This window comes from Miniopterus natalensis, chromosome 6 (assembly GCF_054644295.1).
Source record: "Miniopterus natalensis isolate mMinNat1 chromosome 6, mMinNat1.hap1, whole genome shotgun sequence".
In the NCBI taxonomy this organism is placed as follows: domain Eukaryota; kingdom Metazoa; phylum Chordata; class Mammalia; order Chiroptera; family Miniopteridae; genus Miniopterus; species Miniopterus natalensis.
The window spans coordinates 83,187,634-83,214,684 of NC_142086.1; the positions used below are offsets into that span (position 1 = coordinate 83,187,634).

A 27,051-nucleotide genomic window follows, 5' to 3' on the forward strand; every position below is an offset into this window, starting at 1 on the left:
AGAAAAGGGGAGACTAGTGGGGACATCTGAGGGCTCCTCACGATTCCTCAAGCCTGAGGGTCACAGCCTGGGCACCCCCAACCTCCCTGGTCATGCCCCAACCTGCAGGCAGCCTGGAGGGTGGAGTTCATTGCCCAGTGACCTGGAGGCCAGTGTCCCTCATGTGTTACAGGCCTCACTGCACTACATACAGGCCCAGTCCAGAGGGGTGAGCTGACTGTGGGGAGTAGGGAGGGGCACTGGCAGAGAGACTTCGGGTGTCCTCACGTGGGACCTGCTGTTCCCTTTCAGGGGAATTCAACAGGGTGGCCACCTGGGTCACAAGGCCCCCTTTGTCTTTGTACCCCCCCCCCGTCTGTTTTTGTCCCTCCCAATGGGTGAGGTCTGGGACCTGTGCCAATTGGCCAGATTATAGCAATCACATAACTGCGAACTGTGCGTGACATTTGAGTTTTTCCTCCAGGGCCCCTCTAGAATAGCTGGTGGCCAGGCCAGCGGGCCCCTTTCCTCCGGCTGCCCTCCCTGCACCTGTCCTACAGCCGCGGGCTACCTACTGAGTAGTGCAGCCTGGGACCTGCAGCTGCTTCTCTCCCAAGTAACTTTCTTTGCTGAGAGATGGGGAGGGGTGTGGATAACCCTGGGCCACATCTGGGCACCCCACCCCCACCCCCTTCCCCTCTGGTCCCTCAGCTTCCTATTGCTCTGCACAGAGGCTGACTGGTTCATGCTCAGTCCTGAGGGGGCAGTGAGGGAATGCAGGGAAGCACCAGCTGGGCTGAGTGGGGGTCTTGCTGTTTGTGGCCCCAAGAGCAGGTGTCTGTGCCTGGCTGAAGTCCTGAGGCAGCCACCAAACCAAATGGGGGTCAGAGTGAACTGCACACGCTGCTGCTGCAAAGGGGGAGAACTCATCAAACCCCAATAATCCTGTCCTGTCTGGCACAATGACCAGTGTCTCTGGCTTAAGCTTGGGGGTAAGCCAGGAATGGAAAGTTTTAAAATGAGCCTAAAAGAAAAAAGCACATGAACTTCTTGCTCAGGATGGCAGGTGGGGCAGGGCCGCGGCAGGGGTCAGGGGGCCGGCATTCTCCAAGTGCTGGACACAGCTGGGGTGGACAAGGGGAGGGCCTCCCTCCAGATGGGTAGGAGATGGCTCCAGGACGTCCACAAGTTGTGACCAGGGCACCATGTGGGTAGGCGTGAGGGGGCTCAGGAGTGGACGCGGTGAGGGGTGGCCCAGTAAGGACTATGGCCAGAGGGATGGGGGGTGTGGGGGTGGTCCAGTGGAGGCTGAAGCCCAGGTGGGGGGCATTACCGGACAGGGTCTGCCTGGAGCAGGTCTGCCTCAAGCAGGCCTGTAGTGTGTGGGTCCTTGACTTCCTATAGGAAAGATTTCGCAACACAAGTCCAGATGGGTTTGAGAATATATTTATTAATGCTGGGGACAAAGAAATAAATAAAGCAATTAGGGTAGAAGAAACAACAAAGAGCCTAGGCGGGGCTCCTGTTAGCTCACCGGGAAGTGAAGGTCACAGTGATAGAAGTGAGCCTAGGCGGAGCTGCTTTAGCTCACTGGGAATCAGAGAAAATGGGGTCTTGGAGACAGGATCAGGGGATAAGCCCGGGTCGAGCTGATGCTGCCCACCGCTCCCCGGGCTGCAAGTCTCATGGGGACCCTTAGAAATTAAGAAGAAATAAAGAGTTCATGCCCAGGAAGGGGCATGGACATGCTCTAGAGAGAGCCTGCATTGAGTCTTTGTCCTGAGGGCTTTTTATCCATTTTTTTTTCCTCTACAGGCAAGAATCTTAGGGGAGGGTTTCAGTAGAATATTCATCAGCTTTCCAGGTGCATTTTTAAATATGCTGATGCATTAAACTGAGTGTATAAGGGAGTCTTGAATAATTCTTTGGTCTGTTTTACTTTTATCTTAAGTCTGGCTGGCTTTAATGGGGTTTTTGTTATCTGTTCCCCAACTTCATCTGTCCTTGAGTTGAGCTGGCACAAATGGCATTAATTGGGTCTTTGTTCTCTATTTTCCCAGGCCAGGGTCATTTAAGCTATGTATTCTCTTGTTAGGGATGTTTTCAAGCATCCTTGGTTAGAGAAGATAAGGTCTTGCAGCCACAAGCTGCCCCAACTGTTTGGCCTTGTTTGATTTTCTTGTTTCAGTTTCCCCATTCCACTTGCCCACGGATTTTCCTAGCTTCTTACTATCTTCTTGCAGGGGGATGAGGTGGGGGTGATCCAGCAGACTCCCAGAGGGGTCTAGGGAAGCGGAATTCCAGTGGGGGCTGCAGCCCGTGGCAAGGCCGTGCCCCCCATTGGGAGCTCAGGCCTGCTCCAGGAGGGTACCATGTGACCCGGGGAGGTGACAGGGGCAGGCCAGGTGGGAACTGCGACCGAGACAAGCATGGCATGCTTGTGTGGCCCAGCTACTTAACTGCTCTAGGTCCTGGATCCCTAACTTGGGCAGGGGGGGGGAGGGAGCGAGACGGCGAGGCCACGTGTGCAGGGCCTACTTATTTCCCAGCAGCGCCACCGCCCGCCGCGGGGCATTTCGGCGCTGCAGACGCTCTCTCCCACTCCCTTCCCGCCTGATCACCTTGTTGATCAGATCTGGATCCCCGGCCCCGCTGCCCAGGGCCCAGGTAATCAACCAGCGACCAGCGGGGCCCGAGATGTAGGGACGCGGGTCGGGGATTGGCCAGGGGCACGGTCCCCTGTCTCAGGGGTGAATGCAGGGGCCCGCGTTCTCGGTCTGAGGGATGAATGCACAGGATGCAGGCCTGCAGTGCAGGGTAAAAGTAGGTGGCACGCGATGCGGTTTTCCGGGGTGAAAGCAGAGGGATGCAGGCCGGAGACGCGGGGATCCTAGTGAGGCGCGGGTCGGGGCTGCGGGTGCCTGGGGGTCCTTGAAGTTAATGCAGCTGGGAGCGTGGGGGGTCTCAGGGGTGAATGCAGGGGGCGCAGGCCAGGGCCTGTGTGCTGGGCGCCCTGGGCCACGGTGACCCGGACGCGTCCCCTCCAGCTGTGACTGGGCCCCACGCGCTGCACCCACCTCTGCCGCTGCCCGCGTGGGGGCCCTGTGTTAGCCCACGTGGGGCCCTGTGTTAGCCCGCCCCCCCCCCCGCCTGCTGCCGCATGTCTGCCGGGTGTTCGCAGCGCAGACGCTCTGAGACCCTGTGGCGCGGCGGGCTTACCTCCGGTCACCTCCCCACCGGGTCCGGTTGGTTGGTGCTGTGAGCGCCGCCCGGAGCCTCCGCTGGCTCCCCGGGCTCAAGGCTCCTCCTTGCGCCTGAGGACGACAAAGACCCCGTGTTGGGTTACAGCTCGGCCTGTTGCGCGCGTCACTCTGACCTGGGGCGGAGCCTTCTAGCCATCTCCCGCCAGGGTCCTGCCCGCGCCCCCAGATTGTTCTTTTGCGCCTGGAGCTCTGAGGCTTGCCCTGGAGAAAAGCCAGCCTAGTAGCCCAGGTGCACACTGTGTGGTCATGCAGCAGGGTGCCGGCCCCAGCCTGCTGGTCTCAGGATTCAGGTTAGAATGTGAGCCGGTTCAGAAATCCAAATACTACAGTTATCTGTGTTGGGCAAAGGTGACCAACACCTCCAGGGTGTTTTAAACTTGTGAGTTGGGTGTCTATAGCAGTGGTGGTCAGTGGATTTAATTTTACTCATTGGAGTACAGAATTCTGTCATGTGACCTGGGGGAGGGGTTGAACTGAGAGGTGCCCTGGAGCTGGAATGGAGTCCCTGGTGGTATATATACCCCGAGGTGGGTCACTCTGCCTGTGGAACACCCTGTGACCTGGGGCTGCCTTCTCCATTGAAGGGGCCAAGACCCTCCCAGCTGTTCGTGCAAGCTCCAGCAGGACTGGAAAAGCATGGCCTGTGTGCTCTTTCCTGGGTGCTGGGGGAGGGGACTAAGTTCGAGCTCCCCTGCCTGGCTGATTGTTTCATTGGCCCCTTGAAATGGTTGGGAGGGGGCTCTCCCAGGACCCTGTAACTCCCAGGCCACTGTTGCCCCCATCGCCCCTTCCCTTTGAAATTCTCTGTAATTCTGGAAGCTGCCCCTTGCCTATGCCCTGCCTTTCCTTGTGGCCCCACAAACCCACCAGGCCCAGCTTCTCGAAGTGTTTCACTACCCTCCCCCCACCTCATTTTCCCTGAGTCAGGAAATAAGCACTGGGGCTTAGACGGCAAAGGAATCTCAGTCATCTGACCACAGTTGCCTTTGCTGAGGCTTTAGGCCTTCACAGAGTAATCAGAGATCTGGTGAGAGGTCTCTGTCTGCCCTTGGTGGCACCTAGGGGTCTCTGTGGTCACCTGGTTTTCCGGGGCCTCATCCAGGGAAGAGTGTGGAGACACTTCCTGCTTAGATGGTCTCTGAGCAGCATGCTGGCCGAGCCCACGGGGAACAAGTGCCCAGAACCTGGTGGCTTTTCCAGTGCACCAGGTCCTACATCTTGAGAACTTTTTGTGTCCACTGCTTGGGGATTGGAGGAGATTTCTCCCCAAATGCAGACCCTCTATAGTCACCTTCCCAGAACCGGTTGGGCAGTAAGGGGCACAGAGCTGTCCCAACTATCTCAGCTCAGCACCCCCCTACACCCCCAAGGCTTCCTCACGCCTCTGGAGCCACAGAACAGGTGGCCACTTACTCATTCTCACGGTGTCTGCTTGGCCTGGGCACCCTTCTTGGCCTGACAGTTTTCATGGTAGCTCTCTTTTTGACTCTCACTTCAAAGTGAAGTTTGTCTGAGTGCCTTAATGGAAAACTATCATGTAGCATATAGAGAAGTAGCAATAAAAATAAACAGCAGATAACTCTGTATTCAGATAATTAGACATGACTATCTGCCTATCTAGCTATAAAGGGCACTTGGTGGACATAGGAATGGTGCCGTCACCCCTGACCAAATTGAGGTGCCACCCAAAGTGCCCCTGGGCGAGACCAGCCTCCCTCAGCTCATGTTGGTCTGGAGCTCTGTCTGTCCCCTGTGGCGCCTTCCCTTCAGATTGTACTCCTCTCTGGCTCCTGCTTCTCCCTTTGCCTCCCTACCTGCTCTGGGCTTTATCTCCAAACCCCATCTGCCCAGTCTTGTGCATGGAGTCCTCCCAGAGGCCAGTGGGACAGCGAGAGCAGGCTGTCCCTGAGACCTCTCCTGGGGATGGACTTGTGCCCAGCCCAGCAGCCACAGCCACCTGCTGTGAGCACTTGACATGAGTGGTGTGTTTGGGAAACTGGATTTTAAATTGCACTTACTTTTAGTTAACATTTAAGGATCCCCATAAGGCTAGTTGTTACCATATGGGACCAGGAAGCCCCGAAGGCTCCCTGGAAGGGGTGATAGCTCCGTCTGGGTGGATGTGGCATCCAGATGAGCCCCATCCAGATTGAGAGCATGGGGCTGGGGACTATGGGCTCCTCTCCCCAACTCCATGTGGATGTGGGACCCTGACTTAGTGAGAAGGGAAAGGCAGCCCTTCATCCAAGTTCTGGGGAGGATGGGAGGTGTCTGCGGGCTGCTGAGTTGCCCTGACTCTCTGTTCTTCCCTCCAGGGGCAGCATCACCTTCTGTCCCTCTAGGGCCGTGTGGGCCCAGGCAGCATGGCACACTCTGGCCAGTTGGTGAAGAAGCCGGTGTCCCTGGAACCCCAGCCAGAGCCTGGGCTGGAGCCTGGACCCGGCCACAAGCTTCAGTCCTGGCAGTTGCTGGTGTGCTACCTCTGCTTCTATGGCTTCATGGCCCAGATACGGCCCGGGGAGAGCTTCATCACCCCCTACCTCCTGGGCCCTGACAAGGACTTCACGCGGAAACAGGCATGTGGGCTTGGTGCGGGCAGGACGGGCCTGTGGACACGGGGGATAGTGGGCAGGGGTGCCGCCTGGAAGGGGAAGCAGCTGAGGCTGTTGAGGTTAGGTGGCCATGTGGTATCCTGGGTCCTGTTCCCAGTCCCTTAGGGAGCACTAAGGAGCCTGACTCTCACTTATTAACCAGGCCAGTTAAAGAGTGACAGTGGCCGCAGAGGGGGTGCGAGGCTGCTGCGGATCTGAGGGAGGCGTGCAGGGGGCGAGAGTATGCCCACCTGCCTGGCACCTGCTTCCAGCAGAGACTCAGCAGCTCTTTGCTTAAAGAAATGACTGAAGGAATTTTCCTTTACGCAGCCAGGACAGAGGATCTTGCTGAAATCTGACTAGTAAGCTTACACCGGAGTTGAGTCATGGTGGTAGGAGGATGAGGCAGGACGGGCTCCAGCCCTAGTGCTTTCCTTCTCCAGCCTTTGCTATTTCCTTCTCCATAAAATAAAACAAAGAAACTCAGAGGCTGTTGGTTGATGAAGCACATAGTCAAGGTGCCCTTCTGAGCTCTGCTCACCACCCCCTCGTCCACTTGAGGACCCCCGGAGCTGGTGCCGGTAAGAGCTGGTCCCAGGCTGCTCACCTCCGTTCCCCCAGCCTCCTCTGCCCTTTCCATGTGGCCACTGGCCTCTGCACCCGTGTCGCCATAGCTGGACCCTCCTGGGTCCCACTGTGCCCTTGATTTTTTCAAAAAACCCCTGCCTCTCCCTGGCCTGGAACTCTACCCTTACCCCTTTCACATTTTCATGTGAAAATGAGGCCTATCCCCTCTAAGTAGCCACCTTGGAAAGATGGAAATGGCCACATGCTAGCTCACATGAACTCAGAGCCCTGCCTGCCTGTCACTGTGTCTAATCCCATGGCCAGTGCTGACTCCTGGAGCTGGTTACTTCCCAGGTGAGGCTGGGTAGTAGGGCTGGGGCCTGTGGGGCTGTCTCCTGTACCCCCCCAGACCCTCTGGCACTCCTCTGAGTAACCAGTCCCTCACTCACTGGTCATCCGGAGGGCCCGCCTTCCTTAGAACATTGATCAGATCTTAAAGAGGGAGCCATCGCCTGCTGTGATTACAGGGATCATGTATACAAAGCTCTATTAATAGAACAGGAAAAATCTCTGTAGCAAAAAATTATATGTCCCATTCACCTGCCCTCTCAGTTTGCATATTAACCGATTATATAGTAGATTTCAGAAATTAAGCTATTCCACCAAGCTTGTATGTCATCAGAGGGGCGACAGGCTGTTGTCTGGGAAGTACATGTGAGCCAGGCCTGCTGGGCCTGGCTTGGGAGAGTTACCCACATGCGTCAGAGACTGTCTTACCAAAGGCGCACCCTAGGGGATTAAACCACAGAGCTGCCCAGTGCCTCTGCTCTCAGTTTGTCACCCTTGAGGCACAATGCTGCAGTTTCCTGGGCACTGATACCTGCTCCCTCTGCCCGTGGCTACAGCTTCCAGTTTCCCTCTTGCCCCTGTTGATGGCTGCTAGCTTTGATTCAATTGCTATGGAGTATTTCGTGGCTGTCCCTGTGCCGTGTCTCCCTCCCTTTCCTATGGGCTGTCTGCTTCTGCCTTGGAGGATCCCCAGCCCTTTCTTGTAGGTCACATCTTTTTACCTGATGGCTGGTGCCTTTCCTGTGCTTATGGTGTCCTTTTATGCTTTATCTTCCAGTGTTTGTGCAGCTAGGTTTTCTCTCGCTATGCTGTAAGCATTGCCTTACATGCCCTCCCCTCCCTGATGTACGCAGCCTTCAGTTCCTCAGCATCTGAGCTGTCAGGGTCAAGTCCTGTAGCCCTGCTCTCAAGGGGACCCCCTGCAAAAACCATTCATAAGGCAGTTTTTCCTGACTCATGGCCAATACTCCCATCACTCAGAGTCCTCAACTGGGTCCCTGCCCTGTCCCTGCCCTCTGGTCAGGGGGACTCAGCTCCTGTATCCAGGTGCTGACAGGTATCGGCTTTTGATGCCTCCCCTCTTGGATTTCAGTTTACCTGTGGCCTGGCCCTGCCCCCACCATCCCACTGGTCCTCAAAATCCACCATCCCCTGTCTCTCCTGCCAGCCACACAGCCCTGGCTTCCACCCCCAGCTTGTCCTGGCTGCCTTGGGACTCCAGCCTAGCCCCCCTGTTTCAGAGAAGCCACTGCCCTCAAGCCCTCTGGATTCAGATCTGGGCACAGTGCCTGAGCCCTGCCTGTCCCAGGTTGTCCAAACAATAATTTGCTGGGAATGCATCTGGGAGACACTGGGCTCAGGCCAGTAGGAGGCTGACTTCTTGCTGGTTCTGGGTCTCTTGACAGACGCCATCTGCCCCAGGGACTTTGTGCTCTCCCAGGCCCATGGCCCCTTGGTGAACGATGTCCTCTGCAGGAGAGGGGGTGAGGGGAGAGAAGAGCGGAAAGACCAGCAGGTCCTCTTCTCTGACCCCACCCCACCCCTTGGGTTCTGACAGCAAGCTGCTACCCCAGGCTGAGCAAGTCTTCTGCCAATAGGTCTCATCAGGAGGGACTGTTTGATGTTCCCAGAATTTTCCATAAACACGTCTACATCCCTGTAGCTGGGCTGTGATGACTCTCAATGACCAAGCACAAGTTATTCAGCTTCCCCCAGGGTACTGACTTGCACCACTAATATCCAGGAATGTCCTGGGGGGCCTTCTTTGCTCAAGTGTTTTGGGGACCACAGCCTTGGGGGTCAGCCTTGGCTTCCCATGGGCATGTGGGTTCAGGAGGCTGCCAGGCAGGGAGCTTTGATCAGAGTCTCCTGACAGCCTCCCTCTGAGCTCCTGGAGGCTTGTCAGTGTGTGTGTCCAGCGCAACGGACTTGGATGCGCTGCTCCAGCTGGCTTGTCAGCAGCACATTTGGGCGGGCAGATGCCAGGGCTGTGGGTAAACCAGCTGAAGTGAATGGGTCCAACCAGCCTCCCACCGGGCCCTGCGTGCTGACTGGGGCTCTACTCCAGCCCTTGGTTTCCATCTGTAAAGTGGGGCCTCGGAGCCTGTAGGCCTCTCGGGGCCGAGGGCCACCTGTGCTGGTGTTAGACAGTTATGCTTATGGTGTGGTTCTGGTGGGGGGCTACCAAAGGGCCTCAGTGGCTGTGTTGCCGAGCTGCGTGGAGTGACGAACCTGCTGTCGCACAGGTCACCAATGAGATCACGCCGGTGCTGTCCTACTCTTACCTGGCGGTGCTGATACCCATCTTCATGCTGACAGACTACCTGCGTTACAAGCCGGTGCTGCTCCTGCAGAGCCTGAGCTATATCTGTGTGTGGCTGCTGCTGCTGTTTGGCTGCTCCGTGCTGCACATGCAGTTCATGGAGTTCTTCTACAGCCTCACCATGGCCGCCCGCATAGCCTACTCCTCCTACATCTTCTCCCTCGTGCGCCCCACGCACTACCAGCGCATGGCCAGCTACTCGAGGGCCGCGGTGCTGCTGGGCGTCTTCACCAGCTCCGTGCTGGGCCAGCTGCTCGTCACCGTGGGCATGGTCTCCTTCACCACACTCAACTACATCTCGCTGGCCTTCCTCACCTTCAGCCTGGTCCTCACGATGTTCCTGAAGCGCCCCAAGCGCAGCCTCTTTTTCAACCGCAGCGAGCCTGCACACGGCGGGGCCTCGCCCTCCGAGCTGGACCAGATGCACCCCGGCCCCGGCTGGCCCAAGGACAAGAAGCGCAGCCAGACGCTGCTGTCGGGCTGCTCGGACTGGATCCTTGTGCGCATGCTCCGGGAGGTAGGGGACAACCTGCGGCTGCCACAGCTGCGCCTCTGGTGTCTCTGGTGGATCTTTAACTCGGCAGGCTACTACCTGATCGTCTTCTACGTGCACATCCTGTGGAACGTGGTCGACTCCACCAAAGACACCACCAGGGTCTACAACGGCGGGGTAGATGCCGCCTCCACTCTGCTCGGTATGCCCAGCGGCCCCGCCTGCCCTGCCTGTCCTGTCCACCCCAGGAGGACGGCAGTGACTGTCCTGTCTCCCCAGGTGCCTTCACCTCCTTTGCTGCGGGCTTTGTGAAGATCCACTGGGCCCTGTGGGCGAAGCTGGTCATCGGAGGCGTGACGGCGATGCAGGCTGGGCTGGTCTTCCTCATGTATAAGACGAGCAGCATCTGGCTGTGCTATGTGGCCTTCGTGCTCTTCCGCGGTTTACACCAGTTCCTGGTGCCCATTGCCACGTGAGTTGGACTGTGTGGGATAGATGAGAGGCCGCTGGCCCAGGCAGCCACTAAAAGGCCAGGGCCCAGGCCCTGGTGGACAGGAGGCCACTGGAGGGCCATGCACCTTCCTCCTTCAGGGTGGGTACTGATGGGCCATCTGTGTTATTAAGAGGCCTCCCTTCTAGAATGTTCTGTGGGGAGTAGAAGGGGTATGTGCTGAGCAGTGTGAAACAGGTTTGGTGGTGGGAGGAGCCAGGGGCCCAGTTTTCCTCTTGTCCATAGCACGCCTGTCCTAGCTACCTGCCATGACCCTGAGACTCAGCAAGGAGCCCTCCTATGTGGCATATTCTCTGCTCCTCCCTCCAAGGCCACTTGGTGTCCACAGGGACTGGTCCTCGTGAAGCTTTTCCTCCCAGCCTCCCTACTCCATCTCCCAGGCCTCAAATGCTTCTTGGGTAGCCCCATGGCCTTTTTTACCCTCTTGTTCCCACGGTGAGGAACAGTGGTTCCTGGCCAAGGACTGACCAGGTGTTCCAGCTTACCTTCTGTCCAGGGCTCTCCTGATGCCCTCATGCTCCTCATAACCCGGGGGACCCTCCTGTACCTGCCCAGGAACATCCTGCCCACCAGCTCCCCTATACTTCCAGAACCTTCCCCTGCCCATGTTCTGCTTGCTTCTCTGACCCTCTGTGCTCCTTTGAACTAACCTTTCACAAAGCCGCTCGCTCACACCACACAGGCACACAGGAGACTGCCTCCCTGTGCCTCCTGCACCTAGTGGGTGTGTCTGTCACTGTAGTCCCCCTCTAGCCCCCAAAGTAGGGCACCTCCAGTCCTGTCCTCCTTCTAGTCACACCCATGTCAGAACATCTGTTCCCACGTTGTCTTGAACTCAGACAGTATCCTCAGTCTCCTGACCCACTGCAGTCCCCTCTCCATGGAGTGGGGGCGTGACTCCCCTGTGCCATCTCACAGAAGTGCCCAGCACCCACACTGCCCTATCCACTTTGGGCCTGCTCCTGCCCTGGGCTCTGAGAGCCTGAATCAGACCCAGTGTCCTTGTCCTGTTCCTGAGGGCCAAGTGCTGTCAGACACCCTGACCACACTCCTGGCAGAAGACACCCTTCTCATTTAGCTGTCCAAAATACAGGTGTAATTGGTCCTCTTGGTGACAAGTGACATGCTGCATAGCTAATCCCCAACTGATGGGAAGGCGTCTTCAGTATTTTGCTGTGACAGGCAACACTGAAATCAATATCCTCTCAACCTGCATTTTTCTTTCCAAATTCTGATAGTGGTCTCAGATGTTCCTAGAAAGGCACTGGCCAGGTCAAAGGGCATGTACTTTAGTGAGGGGGTGTTGGTGGATACTGCAGATGCCTGCCGGGCAAGCCGCTCTCCTGTGACCTGAAGGCCAGCTTGCGTTTTCTTAGTGCGGCAGGGCTGGCTCCTCCCTGGTGTTAGCGGCCACTTCATATCTGTGGACTCCTTCTGCTGGGACTTTTTTTTTCCTTATTTACCTGGAGTACACTTGCATCTACATATGTGACAGGTATGCTATGCTTTGCCTTTAATCCTACTTATGGAGCTCATGGTGTGCGGTGTGAAACGCATGCAAATGGCGCGGTGTGATGATGGCATGGCATTCGCTGTGCCGGCAGGACCTGGCCCAGCTCCGGGTTCCCAGGAGTTCATATGTCAGACCTTCGATTGACAAGGTCTTTTCTCAGTTTACCTGCAGCCTTTGTCACGTGATCGCTCATTCTGGCGCTTCATGTATTTCTTGCTCCTCAGACCCCTGTGCAGCAGAAGGCCCTTGGCCTCGGTCATTCTCTTTAAAGTCTTGCTGGGTATTTTTGTTTGTTAATTCTTCAGAAGTTTAGAATATTTCTTGTCTAGTCATTATTTTTAAAGGCACTTTGGGGATTTTAATTGGAAGGACGTTCAAATGTCAATTTCTTTCCAGAGGATTGGGAGCTCTGAGCATATTAATTCCTTCTCTCCTTATTTGTTTAACTATTCTTTCTCTAGTTTATTGAATCATTTAATGACTTTGAAGTCATTAAAGACTTTAATATCATTAAAGACTTTTTAATTCCGGAATTTTCTTCATGACACTCTCCCATTCTCCTGAGGATGATTTTCTGAGAACGCTGTGGTGAATGAGTTACCCTGGGCCAGGATTACCAGGAAGCTTTTAAAATGTTTTCCCGAGGTTGCATTCGGCACTGATTTGCAATCATTTTATGAGTTATTGAGGGAGGATTCGGTGGGCAGCCTAGGTGCTGGTCTCTAGTGGTTTTAGCAGACAGTCATCAGACCACATGGCTATTTCTGGCAGCCAGTGGCAGCCCAGGTTTCCCGTTTGTACTTGTGGGCACTTCTTGTCCCTCCCAGCCAAGGCTGATCCTGGCCTGCTTTCCCTTTAAGTTTTCAGATCGCATCTTCTCTCTCTAAGGAGCTCTGTGCCCTGGTCTTCGGAATCAACACGTTCTTCTCCACTGTTCTCAAGACCATCATCACCCTCATTGTTTCTGACAAGCGGGGCCTGGGCCTCGCAGTCCAGTCACAGGTGAGCCCCTGTGTTGGGTTAACTTCCTTGGGGAGGGGAACTCTCAGGTATGTCTGGGCCAGGCCCTCCTGGTCCTCACCCAACCAGCAGCATCCTGCCCTCCATGGGACCCAGACCACAGATCTACGGAGGGCAGGGGGCATACACAGGGTGATTTGGGCATCTCCAGCTGGATACACTGGACTTTCTGAGTCAGAGCAGGAGCATGAAGTGAGAGACCCTGAGCAGGGAGGGAAGGATCAGAGGACTGGTGCCAGGAAGCCATGATGTGGCAGCTGCTGTGCTGGCCTGTACTCCTCCTTCCTAAGGCCCAGGTTGGAGCTGTAATGCTGCCCCAACTCCAGTTGGAACTGCGGGGCCTCTTAGTTGAGTTTGGATGCAGGTCATTTCTGGAGGTCTTCCTGGCCCTGGGCACCCCCCATGATGGGCTGATGTCACAGGAAGGATGGAAGTGTGATGTGGGCCGTTTCTCTGCGCTGTCACAGCTTACCACTTTCATGTCAGGTCTCTGACTGTGATGTCAAGGCCGTTAGGCCAGGACCCTGGTTCACATGACAGCTATTTGTTTCTTTACAGAGAGCAGATGAAAGTAGAGCCAGTGGGGTTGACATGCATGCTGGCCTCTCTTTAGTACCCCTCCCTTTGTCCAGTCCTAGGCAGGTTCTCAGAAGAGCTTGAGAATGCCTGTCCTCTGTAAGGTGGGGGCACTCCCATCTGTGACTCTGTGTCTGCTGTGAGGTGGAAAACACTCACCTGTGACTCCTGGTGTCCTCAGCCAAGGCAGGACCTCTCTGAGCAAGCTGGAATTAACCAGAGGACGGGCTAGCAGGAGGGTTGTAACTGGGATTTTCAGTAACTGGCCTGCAGGGATGCAGCCTCCACCTGCTCGGAGCCAGAGCCTCACTGGATGGCAGGTGTGTTGGGCTCGGTGGGCTCCATGAGATGTCCTGACCCTCTGTCTGAGGGTGCTGGGTCAGCACTGCCTCAGTGACCCCATAGCTGGCCAGGAAGGAGATGCAGGCAGGACAGACCCTCCTGTTTGGAAATGGGCTTTTTGGAAATGCCGTTTAGGGGAAGAACATCAGAGCTTCTCACCCTTCATGTCTACACAGGCAGTTGGGCTTCGGCCCTGCTTCTGCAGGGCCCTCCAGGCACACTGCCCATCTCCCAGCCCCCTAGGCTGAACGCTGTGCACTGTCTACCCTGAAAAGGGTTGGCAAAGCCCCCCATGGTCGGGCTGGACCTAGGTCCACAGTGCGTGTGCAGCTGTGAGTGGTGAGAGGGGCTGTATGCGTGGCATAGGCCCAGGGATGGGTAGGTCAAGGGTCTCCTTCGCTGATGCTGCTCCCTGCTGTCTAGGGGAGGCCTCCCTTCAGAAGGGGCACCTCTGCAGGGGCAGCATCCTTGGTTCCAGGCCTTTTCATGGAGCCTTGCCTGGCAGCTGTTCAGCTGGCCTGGGAGGGACTCTAGCACCTGGAGGATCCCCTCCCCCTCCTGGGAGCACCCAGCTGTCCCTTCTTAGCAGTGGGGCTTCTGAAGGGCCCATGGCTGGGTGGGAAGGGCCTGGAGAGTCTTCCCCAAAGGCTGGGCCTTTCTCAATTGTCCTTGTCCCAGCTTCTCCCACTTGGCAGCTCTATGTTGGGCCAGATCAAGAATAAGACATTGATTTAATTCATTCTGAGTTAAAAAGTAACTCTAGAAATGGGGCAGTTTGTTCATAATTAGAAATGCTGATGCAGTCCAGGAAGACAGTCCTTCCAACTGACCCTGTTCTCCTTTCCTACTCACTGCTCTTTGTGTCCCTTTCGCTTCATCCTGAGCGGTGAGAGTGGCAGTTGTTCAGGCTTAGGGGGCAGAGCACATGGGCCGATGGCCTGGAGCTGGCCTGGGTGTGCTTGTTTTTTAAAGTAAGCTTTTTAGTTTTGGATAACTGTTCACTCAGTTGCATTGTAAGAGGTAATACAGAGATCCATGTCCCTCATTTCCAGTTTCCCCACGAATCACATCCTGCGGTTCTCCAGTGCAATCTCACTACCAGAATATTGACCTTGTAAGTTCAAGAAAGAGAAGCTTCTCCTCCCCCCACCCCCCACCCCCCGTCCGGATCCCTCAGGCTCAGGCTGCTCTTTCATGGCCCCACCACCTGACTCCCACCCCCTCTCTTCCACAGCCCCTGGCAACCACAGTCTGCACCCATGATTTCGCTTGCTGCATTCTCTCTCCTTCCTATTGTATCAAGATTCTGTCTTTGTTCCCTTCCAGTCAAGAGAACCTCCTTTAGCCAATATTTTAGGGCAGGTCTGCTTGTGACAAAGTTTTTTTCATTTAGTTTTTTTCATCTGAGAATTTTAATATATCTTTATTGATTTCAGAGAGAGGAAGGGGGAGAGAGAGAGATAGAAACATCGATGATGAGAGAGTCATTGATCGGCTGCCTCCTGCATCCCCTCCACTGGGGACCGAGCCCACAACCTGGGCCTGGGCCCTGACTGGAAATCCAACCGCGATCTCCTGGGTCCTAGGTGAATGCTCAACCACCGAGCCACGCCGGCCGGGCTCATCTTTTCATTCCTGAAGATACAAGCTTCTTGGCTGATGGTTTTTTCCAGGATGTGAAAAAGGTGACACTTCCTTGTGGTCTTGAGGGCTCGTGATGAAAAATTCCGTCATTCTAATTGTTTTGCCCCTAAGGTGTCATTTTTTTAAAAATGGCTGCATTCAAGATTTTTTTCTCGGTCTTTAGCTTTCAGAAGGTTGAATATGGGGTGAGGTGTTCTTGCCACTGCTGGGTGGGGGTGAAAGTCCTGAGTCCACAGGGGCATGGTTGGGCGTTGTTACCATTAGTGGATGGGAGTGACAGTCCAGACTTTCCATGTTGTCTTTGTGGGGTGAACGTTGCAGCTCCCCACTGGACTTTGAGGAACACCACCCCATGGAGCAGGGGCCTCCTTACAGCCTAGATAACGAGGGTGGGTCTAGCCAGAGCAGGGCCATTCTGTCTGTCACTTCCTGCCCTACTGGGCTGTCCCTGTCTTGGTCCTCTGGTAGAGAGAGCAGCTTTGTGGGGGCTTTTTTCTATGTATGTTGCCATTTCTGGGTTGCTGGCTTCTTTGATTTTAAAATACCTGCAGCAAAAAGGAAATAAAGCCTGAGACCCATCACATACCACCGTGCTGTGCCTCGGGCTCTGGGGTCCCTAGCTGGGCTGACTTCCACTTTCAGTCACTTCCCTATGTGTACTCTGTGTGTTTCGGTCATACTGGGAAAGAATATGGGAAACATGTGACTCCGTCGTCCTGGGAGCAAAGTCCTCCATGGTTCCCTTCTTGGTTTACTTTTGAAATGAGCAGTTTTTCTATAAGGGCTAAGGGTGCCAATGTCACAAGGGGCTCAGGGAGGGACTTGAGCCTGGTCTAGCCCACAGATATTTTGAGAACACCCAGACCTCCTGTCCCCCTGGTGGTCATGAGAATCAGGAGGGACATTTCTGTGGGCTGGGTGTACATCTCTGTGTCACTACTGCAGTTTTGCCTGTCACCAGGGCCCCACTGGCTCACTGAGTAGGGGCTACCCAGGTCTCAGGCTACCTGTCCTTGACTGGGCTCCACCACATGCGTGGATGTCCATGAGCCCTCAGCAGTGTGGGAACTCTGCCCTTGGAGCAAAGTGCACATGTGTGGTCACTCAAAATGAGCAAAGTGCCTGGGGGTAGATCACAGAGTCCACATGGAGATAGCAGAAGTGCCAGGGTTCTGTGAAAAGTGGTGGGAGCTCCCCCCAGGGCTGTGCCTGGTGCAGTGGGAGGAGTGCAGAGGGCAGGCCTTGCATACTGTGGGACCTGCTCCTAGGCTGGCCTCTGACCCCTGGGCACCACCCCACCCTTGCAGTGTTCCTGTGGCCTCTGAGCAAGAGGAGGGAGAGAGGGAAGAATATACATCCACATGAGCTGCCCTCCCGACTGCCCCTCCCTCCCCTGCTCCCCACCCCCTCTCTGCCTCCCTACCACTCTTCAAAGCCCCCTCACCTCCCAGGCTGCCCCTCACCCCCCACCCCACCTCTCTCTGTTCCAGTTCCTAGTCTACTTTGTGTACTTGCTGGTGCTGTCCATTGCCTACTTCTTGGGAGCTGTGCTGGGGAGCCTGTGGCACTTCCAGTGTGGCCACCACCAGCCCCTGCCCCTGGCCCAGGAGCTAACGAGCCTCCCGGAGGAGAAAGCCGCCCAGGTGCTGAGCCTGCAGGATGGACCCCTCAGCAACCTGCAGCCCATAGCCACCACCTTGGCCCCCAAGGACGGCACATTAGCCGCAGGGCCAGTCTTGACAGAGCAGCCTGAGCCCAGGGCCTGATCTGCTCTCTGCCCAGCCCAGTGAGTGGCCAGATTCTGACACCAGAGGCAATCTGCTCTGCATCCTCAACATCCTCACTGGCCCTGGGGCCTTGACATCTCAGAACTGCCCCTTCCCTGTCAGGTTGCTGGTCTTCTTGGAACCAGGAATCGGGGTTTCTGGCATTGTTTGAATTCCATTGCTCACATTTTAAACAATGCTGTATTGCCCCCCTTTTTTTTACTCACATAAAGGAAAAGCCTTATTGGGCCTCCGTTTCTGTGGGAGAAGCTGGTCATGGGGCAGGCAGGCGTTTCCCTGTTGGGTGGAAGAGGGGCGCTGGGGTCTTTGGGCGCTGCCTCCTTTGCTCCCGGCCCTCGCTGGTCCTCCCGCTTCCTAAAGTGGGTTAACACCGGCCTGCCTCACCCTAATGGGGGCCACCTGGGGTGCTCACACACCAGCGAGGACAGGCCGCCTGGGGCTCCAGGAGCCAGTCATGTTAAGATGTGAGACCTGAAACATTAAACCTGAGTGTGAGGGGCTCCTCATTCCAAGCCGGCCTGGGGATGGGTGGCGCTGGGGTCAATTGGGAGGCCAAGGAAGGGGCCCAGCCCCTGCCCTCAGGCACAGGAAGGGACCCAACTAGGGCCCACAGTGTCCTTGGTGCTGCTCCTCCCATGACCTTTTGCCCTCATACGGGTGGGGCAGCTGAGCAGCACCCTAACTGATGGGGTTCGGAGGAAAGGCCACTGCTTGGGGCCAGCTTGGCAAGGAGCGTCAGGAACACACTTGGCTGAGGAGAGGCTACTGGTGCTGGCTGAGCGGGGCATCTCTGGGTGCCATGAGAGTCAAGGAGGAGGGTGTGCACAGGCTGGCCCAAGTCACAGCCTACGGTGTGGGTCTGGTCAGACAGGTGGATTGGTCCCCCGGTGTGTCCACACAGGCCACCACTGCCCCTCTGACCCTGCTGGGAAGGGGCAGCACTGAGCCCAGGGCCCAGCACCATTTCTCCTTTATGCTTGGATCTCGAGTGAGACTTCATGGGTTGGTTGGGGGTGGGGGTGGGATCTCACTTCTGTGCCTCCGGTCACTGACCCCATGATTCAGAGTTCTGTGCCCTTCCATTGGGATGCCCCCCCACCCCAGCCAGACCAATGTCAGCAGCTGGCCCAACTGCTCCCCCTGCAGCCTCTCCATATGCACTGCGTGGCCTGCTGCTCAGACCCTGCCTCCAGGCTCCCAGAATCGCCTTTCTCTGCTGCTCCCAAGCCCCTTGGTCATCAGGGCAGGGGTGGCATTTGTTCCCAGGGCACAAGTGAGGCCCTGCTCAGTGCAGTGTACATAGCCTCTCGGGGTCAGACACCTCCTGGAGCCTGGCTGGCTGCAGCACCTGTGGGGAGAGCATGGTGGTGCTGGGTGTGGGAGCCCATGGCAGACCCCCTACACAGACCTGGGAAGGCTGCTCCAGGGAGACCTAAGAGGAGAAAGGTCATCCGCTCACCCGATATATCTGTGTACACCCGGGAATGTCCACGCATACCCATACCCATGTATGTACCCGCATACTGCACCCCCGGGCTCCCTCGGGGTCTGCGTGCTGAGTTTGGGAGACTTAGGCCCCTGAGAACTGGTCTTGGGACAGTGAAGGCCACCTTCAAACCAGTGTCCATGAACATGGTTCTTACTTGGAGCTTGTTTGGAACCACATCTCACAGTCACCAAGACCAGCTCCTTTGGTTTATGGCTGCAGTGTGTGGACAGCAGACCTTGAGGGGGTTGGGCTCTGGCCTGCCACCCCTCCCAGCATGGCCACCAGCAGGGACACCCACCAGCTCCCCCAGAGTGACCCACATGCACCCCAAAATGGCCCCTGAAGTTCCCCCACAAGGACAATGACGGGGACTTTATGTGTTATGGACAGTGGTGACCAGGTAAAACACACAGCCTCATTCACTGCCTACACGCGGAGCTTGTTTGTGGACATGATCCAGTCCTGTCCTGCCCCAGCTGCAACTCCTCTGCATGGCCTCCCACAGGCTCAGCAGGAGGCAGTCCAGCCGGGACCTGAGGGGTCCTTAGCAGACGCTTCCAGGCAGAGCTGGGCCTGCATGGGCACTGGGAATTCTCACTCTGGAAAGGGGTGCTGGATGTGGGGTTGGGGCTGGGAACAGGATGCTACCATGCCCTGGTTTGTGGACCCCTCAAAACACACAGCACAGCTATCGCTGGGTCAAGCTCTGTACTGTTTTTGACCTCACAGGTCACTTGGGAAGCCAGCATGGGACAGAGACACCAAGGGGCAGAGCTGGCTCCAGGGAAAAAGGCCACCAGCACATACAGCATGGAGTGGGGCATTGCCCCTCAACCCCCACAGGAGCCAGAGTCAGCAGGGGGGCACTGAGCTTGGAAACTGCTCCAGTGGAAGGGGGGTATTGCTGCAAGAGGCCAAGGAGAGGTGGGCCCCCTTGCACCCAAGGCCCAAGAGTCCTGACTGCTGGCCGCCTGTGGAGGGAGGGCCCTTCTGTACCCCTGGGCCAGGTACAGAAGGGTAGAGGGAGTGGCTGGTCTGCAAGCAGGTCTGGGTTTTGTGCACAAGGAGTTCCAGGCAGAAAATAGCACCTGCCTGGGGTGATTAAGGAACCCACTGGGGGCCTAGGGGCCTGGGGTGCACACACCTTCCCAGGGCAGTGAGTGCTAGAGGCGACGAGAACAGAGCCAGGTGTGCTCCCTGGTTTGATTTGAGGATTGTGTCCTGCATGGCCAGGCCAGGCCAGGCCAGCTAGGGCTTGGGAGGGGGCGGGTCAGGAGAAAGACTTGGCACCAGGCCTTCTGTTTTAAACTTTTTAAAAAATACACTCTTTGGCTTTCTTTATTTCTGGAGGATTACATGAAATGTGAACCACACAGAAAAGTGTCCCAGCCCTGTCTGAGGTGCTGGCTGCTGCTCCCTACCCGGCACTGGGGGCTTCTCCACTCCCCCTGCCGCTTGGTCTCCTCTCTGGCCATCTGTCCACACTTCGTGCGAGCTGGCAAAGGTCCTACTTGGAGGAGGTCATGAAGCTGTTCTCAATGCAGAGGACGATGAAAGCATTGTGGCAGCTCGCAGCTTTCTGCTCCAACAGCCTGCCTGCCAGCAACGAGGAGGCCTGGCCCGTGGCTGTCACGGCCTCAGTCCGCCATGTCTCACAGTAGCTCTCAGTCAGCCGTCGTCCGCTGGGGTCTGAGCCGTGCCACACACTCTTCTGTGGCCTGCAGGACACATGGGCTGTCAGTCACACCTGGGCCTGCCCCTCTTGGATGGAGGCCCCCCCCCAGGCAGAAAAGGGTGGAGGCTGTGGCTGGATGTGGAAGTGGCAGGGACTCAGGCCATCCCTAGTCACTGGGGATGCTACCCTTGGACAGCACCCCATGCTGCCACTGTTTTGGGGGGCACAGCATACAGAGCAGACTCTGCGACCCTGATGACTGGTCCCTTGGGTCTGGGTGCTTCTCAGTGAGGGTGGGGTACATACTGTCTGATAAATGAGCCACCTTTTAAGAGCATGAGCTGGGGGAACAGGTGCCCCAACACCACGCTGGCAGGACAATGGGTGTGAGGGCAATCTGACAACTTTCACCAGTATTTGAGGTGCGCACATCCTCCAACTGGGAATTCCACTTTGGGGAATTTAAGGGAGAAATCACTCGCTGTGATGTCTATGTGACAGTGAGAGCTGGGTAATCCTGGGAGGCCCCTGAGGGGTCCACCATGGGCCAGTCTCCTGGACAGCAGCAGTGGGGTGCCCCCCCCGGGGAGCAGACTAGTGACGGTGTTTCATGCAACACACAAAGAATGCTTTGTATCATTAATGTTCTTCTTGATCTTGTGAGTTTTAAACAGTGAGCAAGTATTAGGCAGAGGGTCAGACTAGAGACAGGGAGGTGCAGAGACAGGGAGGTGCACTAGGCCTGGGTTCTCTGAGAATCAGCAATCCCCCGCCCCCAGTGTTGCACCTACCAGGCAGGGTGCTGCAGCACGTCTCTGCCGTCGAAGGAGAAGATGCGGGCCCCAGGCTTTAGCTGGCCTTGGGAGCCTGAGAACAAGGCCTCCCAGCTGGGAAACAGCTCCTCGTCCTGCAGAGGGAAGTGGGGCCAGTTTACCCATCTCTGGTCACCGCCTGACAGGACCATCGGCCGGGGGCCTTAGCAGTCCAGGCACCTTCCCCAGCCTGGACCCCAGGTCTGGGTGAGTCCACCCCCCATGGCTCTGAAATGGTGCTCTGGAGCATCAGGAAAACACACAATGGTGGTGAAGAGCCACAGAATAAAGCCACGTGAAGGGCACTGTGGGCAGGGGCTTTGCTGGGTTCTCAGGGGTATGCCCAGCCCAGTGCACCCGACTGCCAGGCCCCTCACCCCAGCTCTGGGAGCCCCATGCACAGGGCAGGGCACCCACCCTGAGGTTGACGATGGGCACGAGGGTGCGGTCAGCACGACGCACGATACTGTAGAGGTCCTGTAGGCGGGACGACAGGAAGGCACGGAAGGTGCCGGCCAGGCCTGCCGCACGTGCCTGCTGAAAGCACTGGAGGTCTGCGCCACGGATGCCACGCAGGCCACCAGGTTGCGGCCCGTTGAGTGCAACCAGGTGCAGCTGCAGGAGAGCCATGGTCAGCTGCAGTTAGCCTCCAGTGGCATCAGTCCCAGGCACCCCCTCCCCTGCCTGCCCTCCTTTCTGCCCCAGCCCTGCACAGACAGTAGGGGTGAGTGTGAGCACAGGCAGGGCCCGGGAGAGAGGAGTGCACCCACTAGGGCCCTAGAGAACCAGCCTGGGGCCCCTCAGCCCCGGGGAGCACAGATGTTTGGTGTGCTAGGGGCCCAGAAAGCAACACTCAGCCTGGGCACGGGCTGTGATCGGCTTGTAACGGCCACCCTCCTTTATCTACCTCCTAAGCAAGTCACTGTCCTCAGGCCTCAACAGCCACCTCTGTGAAAAGAGGCGCTGCAGGGCCTGTGTCCCCAGTGCCGTCATATGCACCAGTCCAGCTTCTCCAGGACATAAGCAGGGACTGGTCTTGGAGGTGGGCACCAGAGGGCAGTCCCAGGCCTGGAGAACCTACCCTGGGAGCTCGGGCTGGTGGACATGTGCCCCCCAAGGTCACTCACTACTGGCTGGAAGTCGTGGTGGGTGTGGACAGGAGCACCAGTGGGGCGGGCTGGCCGGGGGTGCACATAAGAGCTGTGGTGTGGGACTCCAGGGTAGGGCTGGGAGTCCAGCAGGCGTGGAGGCCTGGCCAGGATGTCATCTGCCCGCCAGGGTCGTGCCGTGGAGGGGGGCAGTTCCCACCGAGGGTGTGGGTTACCATCATGCAGCTGCACCAAGGGGGGCTGCAAGGCGGCTACTTCATTGTCCTGCAGATTGAAGGGTGGACAATACATGGGAAGGGGTCCCACACCCATCAGCCCCACATGGAGTCTCTGTGGGGCCCCTCAGGCTCTGCTCTCCTGCCTGGGCCCAGGTTCCTGGCTCCGTCCCAGAACATCCCCATTCATCTGCACCCCAGCTTGTGCTCTTGGTTAGGAGAGGGATGGACTGGAGTGATGAACTGGGGTGCCCAGAGTGTTGGGTGGAAGCCAGGCTCGGGGAGACCAGCCATCCTGTTCATGCCTAAATCAAATTGATGGCCCTCTGTTCACATACCCTCAGCTCCAGTACACTCAAGCCACCTCCTTGCTGTGGCCTGGAGAGCCCTCAGGTGACCACATCCCCTGACCTCAAGGCCTCCTCCTTGTTGTAGCTCAGACACTGGGCCATGACACCAGAAGGCGCCTGTTCTCAGATCCTCAAGCCTTTGCTCCATTCCCACCACAGAGACAACATAACTGACCTCCACTTTAAAATCCCAACCCTTGTGCCCCCACCCACTTCACGGAAAGCCTTAGGACACACCGTATAATTTATTACTGTTATCTATATACCTATTATTAGATACTTAGTACCTGTTCATAATAAGTATTTAGAATTCATATAATTAATTTATACAGGTTTACATAAAATATTTGGATTTATATAATTATACATTATGCTTTGACAAACCTATTATCTTTACTGCCTATCTCCCCCATACAGTGTCAGCTGCAGCGGGCACTGGTTTCGTCTGTTTCATGCCCAGCTGTACCTCATGCCTAGAACATTGCCCAGCGTATGGGAGGGACCCATGACTATGTGCTAAATGAGTAAATGAGAGGATGGGCCATTTGAGAAGTCACAATTTTTGAAAGGAGCCTACAGCTGTGGCACGTAAACTCAGGTACTTATTTCAGCCCATTCATCCACCCATCTCCTTCTCCCGTTCCCCCTCCATCCACCCTAGAAGGGTCTGTCCTGTGTCCCGCATTCTAAATGAGGGACAACGGAGACTCAAATGAACAGTGGATTTTGGCCCCAGTTGCCTGGGGAAGACAATAGGTGTGAACTGAAGAAAGGCCCTCTTACATAGTCTGAGTACCCCATCTCCCTAGCAGGGGTGGCCCTCAGATCCTAAAGCATCATGTTGTTCCGAAAATGTGAGGCAGTGCATAGACCACCAATGCACACCCCGCACGTCCTGGCCATCCATCCTCCAGGCTCGAAGGCTTGCACCCCTAAACTGATGGCTGGGAGAGAACAGCGCTCCTTACCGTCGTCCCACGGGGGAGTGGTATCCGTGCCTCCAGCTGGAAGAAAACATAAGGGTTACTCCAGTGACCTGACTGACCAGCACCCACAGCTGGCAACCCTCCCGAATCCACTTGCCCAGCCCCGGCCTCTCCCCCCATCGAAGCCAGCATGGCTGCATCCGGGGCCTGCCCAGAACCTGGCACACTATACATTTAATACCTCCATGCACTTTAAGAAGGGTGAGGGCTACTTCTCTGTAAACCTGAAACTCCTCAAAAAATTCTACTAATTTAAAAGGTAGTGTGAGGAGTGCTGGCTGTCTCTTGTCCCCGCAGGCCGCCGCCAGGATGGTCCTGAGGGTCCTGACCCTGGCGGAGTGTGCGTGCTGTGGGTGCCAGCAGTGGCCTGGGTCCCTGTGCCCCCTGCCCAGGGCCTGGGGCCTTCCTCCTCCATGCAGCACTCTCCACCTTACATCTTCTTCCAAGTCCTACCCCCCCCGAGTGAGGGCAGGAGGTACAGGGAAAGGCCCTCCAGAGAACTCACCGGGACCTTCCGGAACCCATTTCGGACACGGACATAGAGCTCCTCCCTGTCCGCCACGAAGATGAGCCAGCCCTCCGGCACCTCGGGCACCTTGTCCAGCATGGTCTGGTATGTGGGCCAGATCCTCACCTGCGGGATGCCCACCCAATGGGGTCCCACTGTGCACAGAGGCGGCAGCGGGCTCACGGGGCAAGAGGTGAGGGCAAGGGGTGAGGACAGGGATGGGCGACATGTTCCTGAAGGGGTGGGGTGTTCAGGGGACTGATTTGGACATTCAGGGTGCTGGGGTGGAGACAAGGACACCCTGGAAAAAGGACAGTTCTTAAGACTTAACTGGGCACCTTCTCGTCAGGCTGGCCCCTGAGAACACCCTGTGAAGGCTGGCTGGATGAGGCCACCCTCAGGAAGGAGGGAGGGGCAGGCCTGGCATGAAGCCCCCCGTTACCCATGAGCACGGTAAGTCCCTGGACCTCTGCACATGGGCCCGCCCACTAGGGCCTCCTCCATGGCTGTCCTCTGTCCTCTTCACCCTGCCCATCTCAGTCATGGCCCCCGGGTGCCCCACTTCAGAAACCACATTTCAGGGTTCTTATGTTTGCCCCAGGAAAGCCAGCCTCAGCACCAGGGTTCCTGTGGGGTCTACCCAGGACCCCTCTGAAGCAGGCCCCCCACAGGCCTCCAAAGGGAAGGGTGGCTGGGCAGGCAACTGGGCAGTGAGGGTCAGGGCAGGAGGATGCTTACCCCTGAGGAGGTGCCCATGGTTCCAGGGGGTCCCGGGGGCCCAGGTGGGCCTGGGGGGCCAGGAATGCTGATAGCTACAAGAGAGAAACCAGAGGTAGGAACAAACCAGCCCCAGCGGTACAAGGCTGGAGCCCAGACCCACCTCCTGCCCAACTTACTCTGCCTGTAAGGTCCAGGAAAGGAAGGAGGCCCTGGGGGCCCTGGGGGGCCAGGGGGCCCAGGAGGCCCCTGACGCCCTTCGTAGCCAACGCCAGGGGGTCCCTGAGGTCCAGGTGGACCAGGCTGGCCCCTGATGCTCTCTCCTTTGGGACCCTAGGACAGACAACAAGACATGAAGTATTGTCAGCTAGGTCCCTAGGCCAAGGACACTTAAGTTTGAGGGGCTGGGCAGCATCTGCCAAGAACCTCGGCAGGAAACAGCCATGTCACCTCCCTGCCCATGCCCCAGGGCCTGGGAGAACCCCCACCCCTACCCCATGTCTCTATTGCTGGGGCTTGATCCCAGCATGTGGACCAGAGCAGTCAGGGGCTCCCAATCCATCTCCATCCCCCAGACAGCCGGGCCCACTGTTTCCTGGAATCTTTTAGGGCAGATGGTCTCCCTGAGGGGACTTGGGGTCCTGATCAGGAGGAACAGCGCCAGCAGGAGATCAGGTGAAGGCTCCACCCTGTCCTCCCCTCCCTGGCTGTGAACACTCCCAGGTCAGTGTGCCCTCCCTGGTGGGGGGAGGGAGAGGGACAGAACTAGGATGGGAGTGCTTGGGGACCAGTTTGCAGGGCACAGCCTGTGGGCTTCATTGGGTGTTCATGGCCAGGCTGGCTCTGCCCTTGGCTCCTGGCCCCAGGGGCCTCTGGGGACCCAGGCTCTGGCACAGTTCTGGGTGTGTGTGTAGGCACCTACATGGTGGCCTGAAGCCAACTTACCGGAATCCCAGGGTAGCCTGGAGGGCCCGGGGGTCCAGGCACACTGGAGCCGAAGAATCCGCCACCCCCGGGCTCGCCCCTTTCTCCTTTCTGCCCGGTGTCCCCTCGGTCACCTTTCTCCCCCTGTGGATGGAAATACTTGTTTGAGACAGTCTAGCTCTCATTTCTGGTATGGGGAGGGGCGGGTGCTGACCCCCACAAGCCTGGAGGTGGGCAAGGTAAGGCAGCTGGAAGCATCTGGAGCCCAGGCCTGGCAGGTCTTTTGCTGCATCTGAGTGAGGCCCTGCAAAACCCAGCCGGGGACAGCCAGTGCGCCACGTGGGGTGGGCAGAGGGAAGTGTTTGGCAGGGTAGTGGTCTGAGGAGGGCTCAGCAAAGTGATAAGGGGTGTCACCCACCTTCATTTCAGCCTCTAGCTGGAGAAGGTCGAACGGGAACTGCCCTACAGGAAAGATTTTGGATGGGGCCTCAGTGAGACATCTGTACAGCATCTTTCATTTACATCCCCACCTGTCTGCATCTTCTTTCACTTCTTTCTGTAAAAGTTCTACGTAGAGAATCTCTGCCTATTTTGTTACACTTATTCTCAGTTACTTGATTTTTTTTGGATTTTTTTTTCCTTTCAGTTTTATTGATATAACTGACATACAGCACTGGATGAGTTTAAGGCATACAGTAGAATAACATGACTTATGTTTATTGTGAAATGATCACCACAGTAAGTTTACTTAACATCTATCATCTCAGATGGATAAATGAAGAAAAAAGGTTTTCTTTCCTTCTGATGAGAATCTGTGGGATCTAGTCTCTCAGCAACTTTCAAACCTACGATAGAGCAGCGTTAACTGTAGTCACCATGCTGTACGTTACACCCCCAGGACTTACTTATCTTATTACTAGAAGTTTGTAGCTTTTGACCCCCCTTCATCCAATTCTCCCTCCCCCGACCCCTGCCTCTGACAATGACCAATCTGGTATCTTTCTAAATGTTACTTTTTAAAAATTTCATTTTGTTTATGACTGGTTATTGATTTTGTAAATTACCCTTGTGACCCTGATGAATTTACTTATAAATTCTAACAGTTTATCTGTAGCTCCTTTGGGGTGGCTGACGATCATAAACATGTTGTCTATGAAGATGGCAGGTTGATTTCTTCCTTTCCATAAATGTGCACCATGTATTCCCTCCCTGCCCCTCCCCTGGCCAGGCCCTGCACCCAGTGAGGATCACAGACGCCCACCTGGGCCCTGACTCGGGAGCCCCGCACCCCCACTGAGCACGGCGGGGG

At 56.5% G+C, this 27,051-nt stretch overlaps 2 protein-coding genes and 1 long non-coding RNA gene across 10 annotated transcripts in view; 1 reads left to right on the plus strand and 2 right to left on the minus strand.

Annotated features, from left to right (window-relative positions):
- Positions 1-1,409: 1,409 nt before the first annotated feature.
- Positions 1,410-3,323, minus strand: LOC107543102 (uncharacterized). Its single transcript, XR_015714696.1, has 2 exons — positions 3,199-3,323; positions 1,410-1,673 (listed from the first exon to the last, which is right to left on the minus strand). It is a non-coding gene; the product is annotated as an uncharacterized LOC107543102 (long non-coding RNA).
- A 2,095-nt stretch (positions 3,324-5,418) lies between these two features.
- SLC19A1 (solute carrier family 19 member 1) lies at positions 5,419-26,768 on the plus strand. 8 transcript variants are annotated; one of them, XR_015714697.1, is made up of 8 exons: positions 5,422-5,818; positions 8,995-9,766; positions 9,844-10,036; positions 12,449-12,590; positions 23,025-23,205; positions 23,891-24,206; positions 24,451-24,554; positions 25,428-26,768. XR_015714697.1 is itself a non-coding variant. In XM_016220480.2 (5 exons), the coding sequence occupies exons 1-5, from the start codon at positions 5,606-5,608 to the stop codon at positions 15,242-15,244; spliced, it is 1,452 nt and encodes a 483-aa protein (XP_016075966.2). In that variant the 5' UTR covers positions 5,419-5,605; the 3' UTR covers positions 15,245-16,556. The 8 variants fall into 8 exon arrangements, 5 of the variants coding, with proteins under 5 accessions (XP_016075966.2, XP_016075994.2, XP_016075972.2 ...); XR_015714698.1 differs by having other exon boundaries at positions 24,041-24,206; XR_001603776.2 differs by lacking the exon at positions 23,891-24,206.
- COL18A1 (collagen type XVIII alpha 1 chain) overlaps positions 19,743-27,051 on the minus strand; it is a 43,148-nt gene continuing 35,839 nt past the window's right edge. The window contains exons 32-41 of the mRNA XM_087818390.1: positions 26,161-26,204; positions 25,764-25,886; positions 24,998-25,151; positions 24,840-24,913; positions 24,099-24,227; positions 23,576-23,611; positions 22,061-22,306; positions 21,351-21,548; positions 20,913-21,028; positions 19,743-20,164 (exon numbers count right to left, since the gene is read on the minus strand). Of these exons, the coding sequence (XP_087674516.1) occupies positions 19,954-20,164; positions 20,913-21,028; positions 21,351-21,548; positions 22,061-22,306; positions 23,576-23,611; positions 24,099-24,227; positions 24,840-24,913; positions 24,998-25,151; positions 25,764-25,886; positions 26,161-26,204 (1,331 nt within the window). The 3' untranslated portion in view covers positions 19,743-19,953. The remainder of the gene's footprint in view (positions 20,165-20,912; positions 21,029-21,350; positions 21,549-22,060; positions 22,307-23,575; positions 23,612-24,098; positions 24,228-24,839; positions 24,914-24,997; positions 25,152-25,763; positions 25,887-26,160; positions 26,205-27,051) is intronic.

Coding starts and splice junctions, on each gene's coding strand:
- SLC19A1 (XM_016220472.2), top strand. CDS start 5,606: ATGGCACACTCTGGCCAGTTGGTGAAGAAGCCGGTGTCCCTGGAACCC. Junction 10,037..12,448: donor TTCCTGGTGCCCATTGCCAC/GTGAGTTGGACT, acceptor TTTCCCTTTAAG/TTTTCAGATCGCATCTTCTC. Junction 12,591..16,660: donor GCCTCGCAGTCCAGTCACAG/GTGAGCCCCTGT, acceptor TCTCTGTTCCAG/TTCCTAGTCTACTTTGTGTA.